The sequence below is a fragment of the Aulostomus chinensis genome, chromosome 4 (genome assembly GCF_037954235.1).
Source record: "Aulostomus chinensis isolate RoL2024-O1b breed Wild chromosome 4, RoL_Achi_v1.0, whole genome shotgun sequence".
Classification (NCBI taxonomy): Eukaryota; Metazoa; Chordata; class Actinopteri; order Syngnathiformes; family Aulostomidae; genus Aulostomus; species Aulostomus chinensis.
Window position 1 is genome coordinate 15,327,412 of NC_141323.1, and position 15,010 is coordinate 15,342,421.

Sequence of the window (15,010 nt, forward strand, 5' to 3'; positions counted from 1 at the left end):
GGAGTGCTGCTTGTGCTGGTGTCAGGAGGCATTCAAGGAGCAGACGTCTCTGCCTGGACTAGAATTTATTCCGACCGACACCGAGGTGTCACCAAGTTTCATTCCCCGGGAAACCCACACGAAAGACGAGAGGATTGGAATAGCGACTCACAGTGTCACAGTGTTACCCCGGGGTTTTTTTTTTTTGATGTGATGTGCACTTTTTATTACAAGTTTTATTTCCTCTGTTGGTGTTTTGTTAACTCGAGGATGGCCGTACCGTTTGTCGGTAGGTTGTCTGACTTCATCTGGGATCGAACCTGCAACCCCTTCAGTCGCAGCGAGGCTTTCTAACCAATAGTCGCCTCCTCCGGGTCTGAGTCCTCCCACCTAAACAACCTGTATCCCAGTTACACTATGGATTGCCGGACGTTTCACCGCGACAAAACACATTTGACAACTTTTGCCGAGGAATGGATTTAAGGAAACTGCACGTCTATTAGTATGACTTTCATCTTTTTATGAATTCAAGCCACATATTCGGTGGCTTCTTGTGTGATAGAAATTTTTTATCTATTTTTTTAAATTAAGACAGTCTGTATACTTAAAAGAGTTGTAGGCTAAATCTCGCCGGCTCTCATGGGACTGGGGCATTCGTCGCGTTGTTTGCTGCTACGGCGGAAGATGGCGGAGGCGGACAGCTCGGAGGTAGGGACCTTGTGATGTCCTGCACCCGGTAAAAGCAGCACCGGGACTCTCTCTTCCAGCTTTTATTTCTCTAGTGAGAACACATTTGAATTGAATCCGAAGCCGTGTTTGCAGTTTGTTTTTTTTTTTTTTGCCTTTGTAAACCCTCGTTGCTCTCAGCCGCATACGGCGCTCTGACAGCAGGCGTGCGTGTTCCCGTGTGTCCTGCAGCTGTTGGTGATTTAAGTAAACTGCTGGCATCGCTGGAACTCCGAGGATTTGCGGTGATGGTCACATTTTTTTGGATGCGTGGTTCTCTCTTCGCTGTCCTTGGTGCTGAAACGGACCCTGCATCTGTCTCTCTTTACTCTTAACTTGCATCTAAAACTGTTGTGGCGCCATAAATCCTCCCGTTCATAAGGATTGTAATCTCCTTTTTACCCCCCCCCCCCACCCCACCCTCTTTTCCTGAAGAGGCAAAAATATAAGAGATGTGATGGGGAAATGAAGTCAATCAGAGTTGAGAAAATAAAAAATGGCATCAGGTTACCGCCTCTTATGATCGATATATCGTTCAGCCGATAGTGCAGTTGAACCTGCCGTTGTCATATCGGTATCGGCTTCTGCTCTACTTTTTCTTAAGGATGCATGATTTTAGAACTTTTTTTTAAAAAGGACAAAAAAAAAGGACAAAATATATCGTCCATGTCCGTGTAATCAGCCGATATTTGCCCTCATTCATCAAACAAGATGCGCTGTAAGTGGTCAGTGTGCATGTTGCCGGTTTGAAGAGACTTAACAGTAAAATCGTTTTTATGACCATTTTGTGTTAGCCTAGCATAAAAGCGGTACCAAATATGAACACGAAGAAAACATCGGTATCAACATCGATCCAGGATTTCATGACTATCGCATCCCTATTTACAGTTATTGAACTCCCGGGGCGTGCCTGCGTGGGTTCTCTCTGGTTCTCCAGCTTCCTCCCACCGTCCAAAGTCATGCAATTTGGGGACGAGGCTGATTGACACTCTAAATTGACCGTAGGTGTGAATGTGAGTGTGAATGGTTGTTCGTCTCTGTATGCTGGCTGCGATGGACTGGTGATCTGTCCAGGGTGAACCCCGCCTCTCGCCCGTAGATGCTGGGATAGGCTCCAGGCCCCCCGCGACCCTTACTAGTAAGGAATAAGCGGAAGATGACGATGAATGGATGGAACTCCCGGGGACATTTATTGATGGTTGTTTTTAAACTGCATTAAAACTATGCATTTGAGGGATAATCGCAAAATTATTATCAGCTGATATCAATTTTATATATATATATATTTTTTTAATTTTAAGTGTCAAATATTAGTACCAGCATCAGCCCTAAAAATCTAGCATCGGCTCTCTGATTTCTTAAAATTCTGTATTTTTTTAAACTTTAAACTCTCCTGCTTGACAAAGTGTTTGCGTACCACATTTAAGGGATCATAATGAGAACAAAAAAAAAAAAAAAGTTTCATGGCTGAAATCAGGATGTTCTTTACTCCCTCGTATCGGCCTCAGAAACGCAGTATCCGTCGAGCGCTGTACTCCTAAATGTCATCCGCCGGTGACGATCCTGCCATGAAATAAACTTTAAATGGCACCCAGACTTTTTCTTGCTGAGTCATAGAAACCCTGAGGAAAATTGGCTTGACAGCAGATTGTCTTTAAATATTTAACTCACAAAAAAAAAAATCTAACATGTATTAAAATCCAAGGATAATTGTATCCTGCCAGCTAGAAAACAATTACAACTCTCATGTTTGTCCTTGACTACTGAGATGTGCTCCATCAACCTTAAGCGGTACATCAGAAATGACATTTCATACTCGTCGTTCTCCGTGTCATGATGTTACCCCCGCACCTCCTCAATGGAACGTTCTGCCCTCAAATTTGGACATTTTACAGCCTCGTTATCTGATTTTTTTTAAATGATTTTTGCTCTTTTTTTTTACTCTTAATTTCCTAATTCTGATACGTCTCTCTCTCTCTCTCTCTCCCCCTCTCTCCTCAGCACCAGCGCCAACAGCCTGTCACTTCCCCCCTCTCCCAGTCTGCCCAGCCCTCCCCTCTGCCTAAACCAGTGCCTGCTACCCACCATGTGCCATGCGCCCCCCATACACCTCACGTAGCGTCCCTGGCCACCTGTCCCGGTCGAGGCAAGATTGCCAAGTTCATCAGCCCGGAGGAGATGACGTCACGTGACTACTACTTTGACTCCTACGCTCACTTTGGCATCCACGAGGTAAGAATGGCAGCTCAGGGAAGAAGCCTCCTTTACCGCTTCTCAACTTGCCATTTACGGTCAGATTTTTGCTCACAATCCAGCTCGTTTTGTTGTTAATGGTATATAGATCATATTTTAAGCCTTGTACTCATCTAGTGCAAGAATTTGTTTCCAAATGTAGTGCGTGTGTGTCCAAAAGCTCAATTTAAGAGAAAATAGGTGATAAAACAACAAAAGAGTAGTGCAGACAATGAGATAGTTTGGTGTAAATCAAAAAAAAAAAAAAAAAGTAAAAATGTACGACGGGAGTATGGCATTCCTAAATTTAAGAATGCAGCACTCAGATTTTAAGCCAACACAAACCCTTATTCATACATAAGATGAAATACTTCGTCTTTAAAGAGATTCAACTGAAACTAAGAAGTAGTTGGATACTAAATGACAATTTTCAAACCCTGTCTCTACACGTTTTATCACAAGTATATTCAAGCATAATTCCACACAAGAAAAATCAAAAGTTTTTACATTTCATCATTTTAAACGACCTTGACGTTCTAAACAATCCACTCGTGGAGTCTGAGGACACTCTCACAGGTTTTGTTGCTTTGGAGTTGGTTTGAAAAAAAAAGAAAGTCCTGCATTGCGGGATTCCAAGTCGTACTTTAGTCAGCTATTCGCATCGGCCGTGTAGCTCTAAATACGGTCCTACCAGAAACATGGACGTGCATGTCACAGGATGGCCCAGTCAGGTGCGCCGTTGTCTAAATGTGGCCCACGCTGTCGACAGAGCTTCTACCTGGTATTCAGGTATCCTCGGACACGAGTTGGAGGAAATATTGACATCTAGTCTTGCAAAACTTCTTGTGTACCAGGGACCGAATGTTGCTCTTTTCTCTGTGAGAATTGTTAAAGGAAAAAAAAAAAATCAATTTGAAGAATTATCTGCATTAGCTGGCAAAGGACGGGTCTTTTCCATTAGCCACTCACACTAAAGACACCAGATGCATTTCCAGGCGATGGTCCATTCCCCTTTATAAATCCATCCATCCATTTTCTTCCGCTTATTCTTGTTAAGGGTCGGGGGGGGGGGGGCTGGAGTCTGTACCAGCGGCTTTTGGGCGAGAGGCGGGGTTCACCCTGGACGGGTCCAACACATAGAGACAGACAACCATTCACACTCACAGTCACGCCTACGATCAACTTAGAGTATCAATCAGCCTCGTCCCCTCTTGATGTCTTTGGACTGAGGGAGGAAGCTGGAGTACCGGAGAGAACCCACACAGGAACAGGGAGAACATGGAGACTCCACACAGAAAGATCCCGTGCTCCAGCTGGGGCTCCAACCCTGAACGGTCTTGCTGTGAGGGGACAGTACTAACCACTGCACCATCGTGCTGCATCCTTCTATAAATTAATTTTTTTTAAAAAACAAACAACTTAATCCTCATCTACAGTTGAACAGCTGCAGAATCTTCTTTCTAATGAGCTTGATCTGTTAGTGGAAGGGTTTAGGGACATTTTAACCTTTTTCTTATACATATATATATATACACACACACACACACACACACACACAGTATATACACACACCTAGATACATACACACACACACCTGTCCACATTTAGCATATGGGTCAGGCTTTTGTCTTACTTGCAGACAAAAAAAAGTGCCCTGATTAAAAGAGTGCAAAGCAAGGAGAGAAAAGTGGGATGTGTGAATGGGCTGAGGGTATCAGGTGATTCCCTCAGGCTTTGTGATGTGCTCCTGTCTATTTCCAGAAACTCAGCGTTTGTCACAAAAGGCTTTTTGGCCTAAATACTGCCTTTTTCCGTCTCAGATATAAAAAAAAAATAAAAAAAATCACGTGTTCAATCGCTGAAAAGAACGTATAAAGTACAAGTTGTACTCCTTAGGGTGGTCCGTATTGGTCCAGTGTAGCTTCTGTAGTGGTTTGTATGTCGGTGGTCCATTGTTACGAACTCTCTAATTGAACAGGAGATGCTGAAAGACGAGGTCCGGACGCTGACCTACCGGAACGCCATGTACCATAACAAGCACGTGTTCAAGGATAAGATCGTCTTGGATGTCGGCAGTGGCACAGGGATCCTCTCCATGTTCGCCGCCAACGCCGGAGCCAAACACGTGTACGGGGTGAGACGGATGGTTTGCACCCAATGACCGGCGAGAAAAGCACCGCTAGGTTTTAGTCTTCTCTCGAAATACTGAGTATCAGTTTATGTATTCTGAGTCTTAATGAGGAAAAAGATAATTAAAAAAAAAAAGAGTCAAGTGTTCTGAGAATTTGGTGATTCTCTCCACCACCACCACCCCCCCCTCCCCCCCGTGCTCCTCCCTTTACAGCGGGGTTGCAAGTCACAGGTTAGACATTAGCAGCATTACTGGCCCCCACAGTTATGTATGATTCATATGTTGTTTTACACTTTTTTTTGGATAAATGATGCATTCATGCAGCTCAGAGTGTGAGATGAGCAACCAGAGACACGAGATGGATGAGCGAGGTTTGATTAAATCTCAGTATTACCCCAAAGGTTATCCTGGACAGCAAGGGGTCCCCCCCCCCCATCCACCACCACCTGAGGAGAAGGGAATACTCTCTATGCTTCATAAATGAGGAGAGAAATGATCTAGATAGTTATCTTAATGTTGTCGTTTTTCCTCTGCGCTCACAGATCGAATGTTCGAGCATATCGGAATATTCCGAGAAGATCATCAAGTCAAATCACCTTCACAACGGTAAGCCCGAGTTGCCCCCCCCCGCCGTCTCGACTGCCGGAGGCTAGCGTGGAAAAAAGAAATCTGCATATTTCCACTGTTGGCGACAGTATTAGACACAGTTGTGATGCTTAGAACTGGCAGCTCGTCCCTAATGTCAGAAAACCCATCAATCAGAGTTCCCTCGTGGGGCTGATTACCATTGTAAAACACCACCCTCAACTCCACAGATGGAGCGCTGTAGCAGCAGATGGCGCGTTTCATAACCTGCATATTTTGACGTCGGGAGGTTGGTTTTTTTTAATGTTTTGTTTCATCTTTTATGTTTACGGCTCAGGCGATTATGTCTCGGTGTAATGAAGGCGTACATGAATCATAAGTAGCGGCGGAAACGTGTTTATTTACAAGACTTACAGCTAAAAACAAAAACAATCAATTAGTTCAAGTACTGCATACTTTTGAAAAAAAAAAAACCTCTTCCATGGGCTTAGAAAATAGCTTTTCACTTATATTTAAACTATTTCAGCTGTAAATCCGGTTTAAATCTATCCAAATACCACAAACCATAGATTCAGTCCAATTGCAGTATTTGTCTTGAACGTTGCGGGCGATGATGTCATTTTGTAGGCCAACCGGAACGTTAGCGTTACCATAGAATCCCTCGACAAAAATGCAAATGAGATTTTTTTTTAAAGCTTTTCGCACAAACAAGTTTTATGAAAATGCGATGTAATCTTCTGAATTCGCGCCATTGTTCTGGAGCGTGACGGCAGTCGCTAGAGATGAAAAACGCTAACGTCAAGCTGAGAATGACATCACCACGCACGACTTCAACTAAGCTTTGCAGTTTTTCCTCACTTTGATGTCGTTCTTTAACGTCCACAACAACTTCTGGGGTCTTCATGACCACCTGGTTGCCTTAAATTCGACATAGGTTTAAGGCAACCAGGGTTTAAGGACTCATCCCTACGCATTTGTGCTGATAAAGCAGTTCAAGAATATTTCAATTTTGATCTATTTACTTGATTACACACAAAGCTGGTCTTTCGAATATCCGAGTCCATCCATTTTACAACGGTGAGACTTCAGCAGCGAACTCTAAATCTCATTCTACCTCCAGACGTGAAGTCAAAGAGGCCAGAACGGAAAAACGAGTCAAAGCAGATGCAGTCGTTACAGCGAGGAGCGAGATGAGCTGTGTAACAAGGCCGCGCTCATTTACAACACGCAACGAGTGCTGTCCAAAAAGAAAGAAAAACAAAACAAAAAAAGCGAACCGCTGTCCAGATGATTTGCATTTGTGTGACCAAGCCTGCCGTGACGTAATCGGGTGCCTGCTCTTTTGGTGGCTCTTCCACACGCTCAGTCATCACCATCTTCAAGGGAAAGGTGGAGGAGGTGGAGCTGCCCGTGGACAAGGTGGACATCATCATATCAGAGTGGATGGGCTACTGCCTCTTCTACGAGTCCATGCTCAACACGGTCATCTTCGCCAGGGACAAGTGGCTGGTACGCTTCTAGAGGTTTGGGGCATAGAGAGTGTGTGTGTGTGGCTTGGGACTGATAAACACAGCAGACACTGATGAAGGAGGGGGATTTACTCGCACTCTCCTTTTGCATGAGTCTGCCGCAGGTTTGAACCGGTCGATCCTGTACAGTATTACATGTCTGGTTTGTGAACAAAGATGATGGATTTTTTTTTTTTTTAACGCGCGTGTGTTGACACTTGAAACTTTTTTTCTTGTTGTATTCAGAAACCTGGAGGTTTAATGTTCCCCGACAGAGCTGCTCTGTATGTGGTGGCCATAGAGGACAGGCAGTACAAGGACTTCAAGATTCATTGTGAGTTATTCATTCCATCACCGTTTCCTCGTCACATCTGTCACCGGCATGATGAGGTCATCGATTTCGGTGCATGTTGCTCTTTTTTTTAATTTTTAAAATTCCCCCTCAAAATTCGCCGCGAGTCAAAGTTAAGTCAGTTTTATTCGAATTGCGCCAAAACCATGACGAACTTAAATACAAACACTACAGAACGGAAAAAAGATCCTCCAAATTTAAGATCTTTTTTTTTTTTAAAGAAGTGACTTTAAAAAAAGAAAGCCAGAGATGACCAATATTCATTTGAAACAGAATAAAACCCGAGGGCGCTCCGATATTTCCACCTTTGTTGACCTCAGCCAAAACAGAGGCTAAAAATAGGGGTGGGGGCTCTTTTTTTTTTAACCCATGCTACAATCCTCCTTCAAGTACGTTGAGGAAAAAAAAAAAAAAAAAAAAAAATCGACCTCATAATTTTTGCGTAATCCTGTTAAAAAGAGAAAAAACCCCACCTAAATCCTTCTCGGCAACTAAAACACAACCTCCCATTTCATGTTCATGAGCAGGGTGTAAAAATCTGATGACACATGACACGATTCCTAACACGACAAGGAAGCTGCACGCCAATTCCAACAGTTACTAATAGCCAGTTGACGCTGGTGACCGATGATCAATACCTTGCTTTCTCTCCCTCCAACAACTCCGCATTCAATAACACATTTGTATGAGTGTACTTTGCTTAGTCTAGCCATCTAAAAATATCATTGCTCAAACTGTGAAACTAATACTCTTCCCCCCTAAAGGAGGAAAAAAACAAAACATGGCTGACAACAGGACTCTGTTATGCAACGCTGCTGCTCCTTTATTTCAACTTTGTTCACACAGAGAAGGTTTTAGCTGGATTTCTGATAGTTCAGCACCCTTTAAACATTTAAAAATGTCGGTTAAAGTGGATTTATTTTGGTTTTTTTTTTTGCGAATTAAGTCGTAGATTAGACGTGTGTCTTTCATAGTTGTCACCACCTCTTATATCGCAGTGTTTAATAACCACTAAACATCAGGAGTTCATGTAAATAGTGGAAACAAACAGAGGAGCATGGCTCCAAAGCTTCCTTACATGTTGATAAGCTGTAACAATTTTGGTTTTTTTTTAAAATAGGCAGCACATTAAGCTGCAAACACATGCAGTTGACATGGCAACTGTGTTGGAAAAACAACATTCATTTGTGTTTTCTGGTGTCCAATATTCACGCTTCATTTCCCCCCCCCCTTTCTTCTGGGTCTATTTTGGTTTCTAACCGCGCCGATGAGAACTGAGAGAAATGTGTGGCGCTTTAGCGGCTAAACACACTGCCGTGTTCTCCATCGACTCTATCTGTCTGATGTTTGGTGCAGCGGCGGATCCCTGCGTCTGACTCCCATCATTAAAGACACCAGCATCAAAACAGTGAGCTAAAAGAGCTGAAACGTGTTAGAGGCCTTTGGTTTCCCAGGTTGACGTAAAGACATTTTGGCTGGCATATGACTGGATACAGTCATTTAAAAAAAAAAAAAAAAAAAAAAAATCAACATTTTTATGAACCAACTCTTTTTGAAAGAGGAGACAGGAAGAGCTCGTTAGCTTAGCGCAGTGAATGGTAGTGGATGGGAAGTGTTAGCATGCCTCTTTTCAAAAGTCATCAAATCCACTTTACCAAAATGGTCCTCTTCTACATTAATACAAGTAGGATTCTCCGTAACGTTCATCATGAAATAATTTAAAATGACCAGATATTATGATTTCAGGAATAAGACAGGAACTACTTTCCTGACTGAGAGCAGTGATTTGACGCAGCACCTCAAAGTCCATATTGTAACTTCAGTTGATAAGAACCCAACAATTGTTTTCACATCTTGACTCGCGACTGCCAAGCTAGAATTTGTTTTTGGAAGGAAATATTGAATTTGTCTCTGGAAAATTCTTCCTAAATGCAGGATACAGTTCACTCAAAGTGATTGTGTAGGCTCCAGATTACAGGAACATTATTTGAAGAGATTAACATCCTTTAGATTAAAACATTAGCATGGAATTATTGTAATGTTAGATAATGTGGGAATGTTTCCTGCTAGCTGGGGTAATCATGGCTGCCTGTGTAAATGATATTACCTCGGGACAAACCAAAATCCTTAACCTTGTTTGATGACTTTTGACAGATGCATGCTAACACTTACCACCCACTACCTTTCATTGTGCTAAGCTAACTAGCAGTTAACATATCTATCCTCTTGTCTGCCTCATTGCTACAAGACAAAGCAAGTTAGCAACTTATGCATATTAAAAAGCGTTCATAAAGCAATCACCATATTAGAAAGAGAATATTTATAGGTGCCTTTATCCTCAGGTACATTTTTCCACTCTTAGGAAAATAAAATCATACTATGTGTTCAAATAGCAAACACAGCAGGAGTGTTGAGCTTAACCTTCTGATCCAGATCAAGGCACAGGTATTAAAAGTGCCAGTCATAATCTGAGTCAGTAACTCCCTACTGCACAGGTGGCCTTCTCTGTTCTATTATATCTAGGCCCTACGGGGAAAGGCTCGTACTTTTCACAGAAATCCCAAAAGAACCCTCTCAACCCAAAACCCTCGCACTCTTTATTTTTAGTTTGCATCGGTGGCATATTCCACCTTCTCATGTAGTATTTGGCCCCTTGTCAAAGAAAGGTGGAATGGAGGGACAGAGGGACTGGGGGAGGGAAAGCCTGCTCTGTGTTTTTTTTTTTTTTTTCCCTTCCTTCCCTCCTAGCCGAAATTGTGCTAAAAGGCTGCCAGACATGGCGGAGGTGGTGGAGGAGGCTGGAGTCTATTTTCAGGAGGGCTTGTCTTTCTCCACATAGGGTTCGGATAGACAGAAAGACAGCTTGAGTGCAGGCCTGTTCCTCCTGGCAGGGTTAAACATTCTGTTTTATTTTCTCTGCTACCTTTGTGTGCTGACAGCTTGGCAGGAACAGCGGGAACAGAGCGCAACAAGTGTTGGAAAATTCAGAAAAGTTTTTTTGAAAAAATAAACAAACAAAACAAAGCAAAAACACAAAAAAATGTGTGCATGCACTTGTATGAACAATTCAGATGTTCACTTCTGTGTGTTCTCAGGGTGGGAGAATGTGTACGGGTTTGATATGAGCTGCATCCGCAATGTGGCCATCAAAGAGCCGCTGGTGGACGTGGTGGATCCTAAGCAGGTGGTCACTAACGCTTGTCTCCTGAAGGTGAGTGTGCGTGCAAATACACATGTAATGAGTGTGCGGACGCACTGTAGCGCGTTAACAGTCTCTGCTAGATGTTCCTCCAGGATACTGATTCATGACAACGCTTGAATTTGCCAGCTGTTAGATCGTGCTTCGACACCAGTGTGTGATAAAAAGTGATATATTATTTGTGTACAGCAATACTTCATCCAAAAAGTGTATTTTGTGTTCTTTCAGGTACTCACAAATAGATGTCTTGACCTCAGATATTCCACCTCTGTATCACATCTTTGGGACTCCAGAAAGCAGGAAGGGCCGGCGACGTACGTTTAGCATTAAGCTAATAGCGCCCCATGTTAGGCACCAACGACAAACAACAGCAAAACTATCCAAAAAAACTTCCGCCAGTTTACAAACTACCAAGCCTGCATCGTCTGGTATTAGCTACGATTTCTTTGTCGAGCTGTATGCTTAGAAATCCACAAACACGCTGGTATGAGCTAAAAAAAAAAAAAAAATCCAGGATCCCTCGTTTAGAGGCAAAAGAAATACAGAAAAACAAAACAGTTGAGAATCAAGGAGAGAGAAGACATCAAGAAGAGGCTGATATTTGTTGTCCTGGTGGAAACCTACCCAGCTGCCACCACTTTAGCTTAACGACTAGCGCCAGCCAGACGAGTGGACACTGGTACTACTGGAAAAGTTTTGGGAAACCACTGAATGCCAATGAACGTTACAAACTGGTCACATGACTCTTCATCAAGGTGACTGATTCTTTTATATGAATTTGTTCTCTGATGTAACAATATCTCCACTGAAAACGCGGCGGTCCAATTGAAAAGTTTGTTTGTAAAATAACTGTTAATTTACAGTTAGAAACCTCCGTTAGACAAGTGGGATTATGGGAAATGTGGTCAACAATGTGGTGTCCTATCTCCTCTTGATAAAACCGCATTTCTCACCAGCGTCGTGTGACAACAACACGACAGGTTGTCGAATTTCGATCATTTGGAACTTTGACTTTTCTTATTAGGTGGCGATTTAGGAGAAAACTAAACATTTCTAACCACTCCTGGGATTTTGGCGTTTAAAAACTGGCGTAAAAGTGTGCAGATTGTATCACAGGTTCTGAGTCAAAATCAAAATCAAGCATTTTTGCTCACATCCATCACAAATAAACCACATGGAGGGACTGATCGCACACTTCTGGGCAGAACTGGAGGCATTTCAAACATCTTTATGCCATATTTGTTTAATACCCCTTAAAAAATCCTACGATTTCATGGTGCAGATCTTCTGTGTTGTCAAATTTTGAACAACAATCCAAGACAGATCTTTCACACGTTCTTTGGCTCAGGCTATTCTCTGGTACATAAAAGCTTGTCCGCGAGCTGTGGTTTTGCGGAGGATACGAGCATTCTGGGATTGGATGGGGTTTTTTTTCTTTTGTCCCCTTTCTCCTTTTCTATTTTGTTCTTTTTCTCTACTTCATATCATGTTGTGAAGTGAGTATCCAATCTCCTCAAATTTCTCTTATATACACACAGGGTATATTCATAGTTTTTATTTGCCTCATCTTCTCAACCCCCTTCCCTTTTTTTCCCTCTCTCTCTGACACATTCTCTGATTCACAGTAAAATAGGAGGTTTTACTGTGTTTCACCGTGAGGGAGAGAGAGAGAGAGAGAGAGAGAGAGAGAGAGAGATGGTGAAATGTCACCCAAGAGAGGGTTTGAGTCACCAGTGGGAATGAAATGAACTCTCCATCACTCCGATAAGCACTCCCTTTAGTGGTCAAGAAGGTGACTTATAAGAGGGTGGTTACCCTTCGCTGACAAGCAACTCTGAAATTTGTTCTCTCTATCTCTTTGTATTCGGGGCTTATCACTCGCTCCCCCCCCCCCCCCCCAACCACCCCCTCTCCACAAAGCTCCCCACCCCTCCCTCGCTGGCCGCCACCTCACCCCATCTTAATTCAAACTGTCACTCATACCTTGCAGGCTAAAATTAAACACAGTGGCTTTTTTGTCTCCTCCTCCCAGTTGCTGTAAATGATATTGGCCTGTTATCATCGCAAAGGACAGAAGTGTTAAATCACAATCTGTCAAGCTGACGCCACATGGCCAAGTGATTTGTAGAGCAATCAGCTGATCAAGATGAACAGGTTGCAGTGTAACCCCCCCCCCCCACACACACACACACACACGCACACACCCCTTAAATGCATCATCTGAATACAAAGCAGAGAAGCAGAGAAACACCCGCTCTGTTTCTATTTTAGAACCAGTGTGATACCTGGCTGCTAACAAAATTTGATAGTTAAATGTGTTGCTACATTCATAAAGCAGTCCTTGATATAGCGCACACACACACACACACACACAGATGCTATGCTCACACCGACACACACACTAGACTTGAGGGAGGACACCCACACAACATGTGTACTGTGAGCAGGCTTGGTTCGACAGCCGTGATTCAACCTGTGGGCTTTCTCACACACACGCACGCACGCACGCACGCACACACACAAACACACAATAATCATGGTGATTATTCATGACAGACTTACATATACATGCATGTGTGTGAAAAATGGCACATGGGGGTGACAACTTGTGTGTGTGTGTGTGTGTGTGTGTGTCATGTTGCTCTGTATGTTGTGCGGCTATAGAAAGCTGCAGGGATGATAATGATGCTAACCGGGAAGTTAGCATCGCCATGTGTCCCCTCGACAAAAAAAAAAACCCCAATGAGATTTTTAACACCGGATTTTTGAATTATTTCCAAAACCATCCGAGGCTTGTTTTGAAAGCAAATCTCCAAGTCCGACTGACAAATGAGCACAAATTTTATGGTTTTTGGAGGTTTTTTTGTTTTGTTTTGTTTTTTTAAACCTTTGCAACAACTTCTGCAATCTCAGCTAGCGACTTGTTAGCAACAACCGTTTTTAAGACCCTTAAAACGTTAAGACTTAATTTATGTTACAGAATAAGTTTTATTCCAGTTCTCAATTTAGCCATTTAAAGGTTCTCTGCAGAACATTTTTTTACATATTAATCATGTTTTTATAAACCACATATGAGCAGATTTTAAACTGATGTGCATTTTGAGACCTTCTCGTCCGTTTCGGTTGCGTACTTGAGCCCATCTATTCTTTGCGTGGGATTCGGGAAGTTATTTTTTTGGCAAAATCCCTACAAACGTGACTTTATTGCTCATCTAAACTTCCTTTTCTTCGTTTCGCTAACAGAGACCAACAGCTGCTAGCGGTTTAGAAATGGCGTCTGCTAACACTCGCAAATGCAAGGCTTCCAGCATTGACAACATTGACTCCAACGTAAAGTTTGCATGAGCATAAAAAATACAAGTTTAACAAAAAAAAAATCAAAAGAATAATTGGACTTTGTGACGAGGGCCCTAGACATTCAACAACGCTAACTGATTTCCAGGTTTTAGGACTCATTCCTGTGCCGCTACACTCTGAAACGACAGTGTAACTGATTTTGGGTCTCACAAAAATGGACGTTTAAAAAGAACTCTTATTTTCGCAGGAAGTGGACATCTACACTGTGAAACCAGAGGACCTGTCCTTCACCTCTGCGTTCTGTCTGCAAATCCAGCGCAACGATTACGTCCATGCCCTGGTCACCTATTTTAACATCGAGTTCACCAAGTGTCACAAGAAGACTGGGTTTTCTACCGGTGAGGCTCCTTCGGCACCACTGGTTAATCCAAATTACACGTCTAGCCAAACAAAACACACCCAACAAAAGTGTATATGCCTGCCTATGTATCGATACCTGTCGTATTCTTATGGGACGCTTTTGCCAGAGTCAGACAGCACTGATAAATGTTAGCAGGTCCCAATCTGCTTGTCTTTTTTAGATGCACGTCCATAGTTTTCCCATGATGACATGCATTTTAGCAAGGGGAATATACCGGATCTGTGGGGTACTATTTTTCTTAACCCGTCGCCACAGAATCCGAAGAACCTTGCCCTGTTTCCAGAGTCTTTACTCAATTCTTTTTCTTTTTTTGGTGGTAAAACCCTGTTGCAAGTATTTTAGAAAATTAATTTTTACAAGTCCCTTTATATCCCTTGCATGCCTCGATGGATTTTGTGTGCCGTGACATTTTAATTTTGTCGCTGGCGAGCGCGGAAAGAGGTGGTTCAACGACGGCGGGAGGAGGAGCGGTTAACGGTCCACACACTCACCTCAAAGTCACGTAGAGTGTCAACTCAAGAAAAACAAAGTTTAGGGGACAGGGATTCAACAAGTAAAATTCAAAAAGGAGAAAAGATGA

General features: G+C 42.8%; 1 protein-coding gene across 1 annotated transcript in view; it reads left to right on the forward strand.

The window, feature by feature from the left end:
* The window catches only part of prmt8b (protein arginine methyltransferase 8b), an 18,314-nt gene continuing 3,304 nt past the window's right edge, over positions 1-15,010 (forward strand). The window contains exons 1-8 of the mRNA XM_086202034.1: positions 1-687; positions 2,707-2,937; positions 4,916-5,071; positions 5,611-5,674; positions 7,020-7,162; positions 7,408-7,495; positions 10,609-10,724; positions 14,257-14,407. Of these exons, the coding sequence (XP_086058160.1) occupies positions 619-687; positions 2,707-2,937; positions 4,916-5,071; positions 5,611-5,674; positions 7,020-7,162; positions 7,408-7,495; positions 10,609-10,724; positions 14,257-14,407 (1,018 nt within the window). The 5' untranslated portion in view covers positions 1-618. The remainder of the gene's footprint in view (positions 688-2,706; positions 2,938-4,915; positions 5,072-5,610; positions 5,675-7,019; positions 7,163-7,407; positions 7,496-10,608; positions 10,725-14,256; positions 14,408-15,010) is intronic.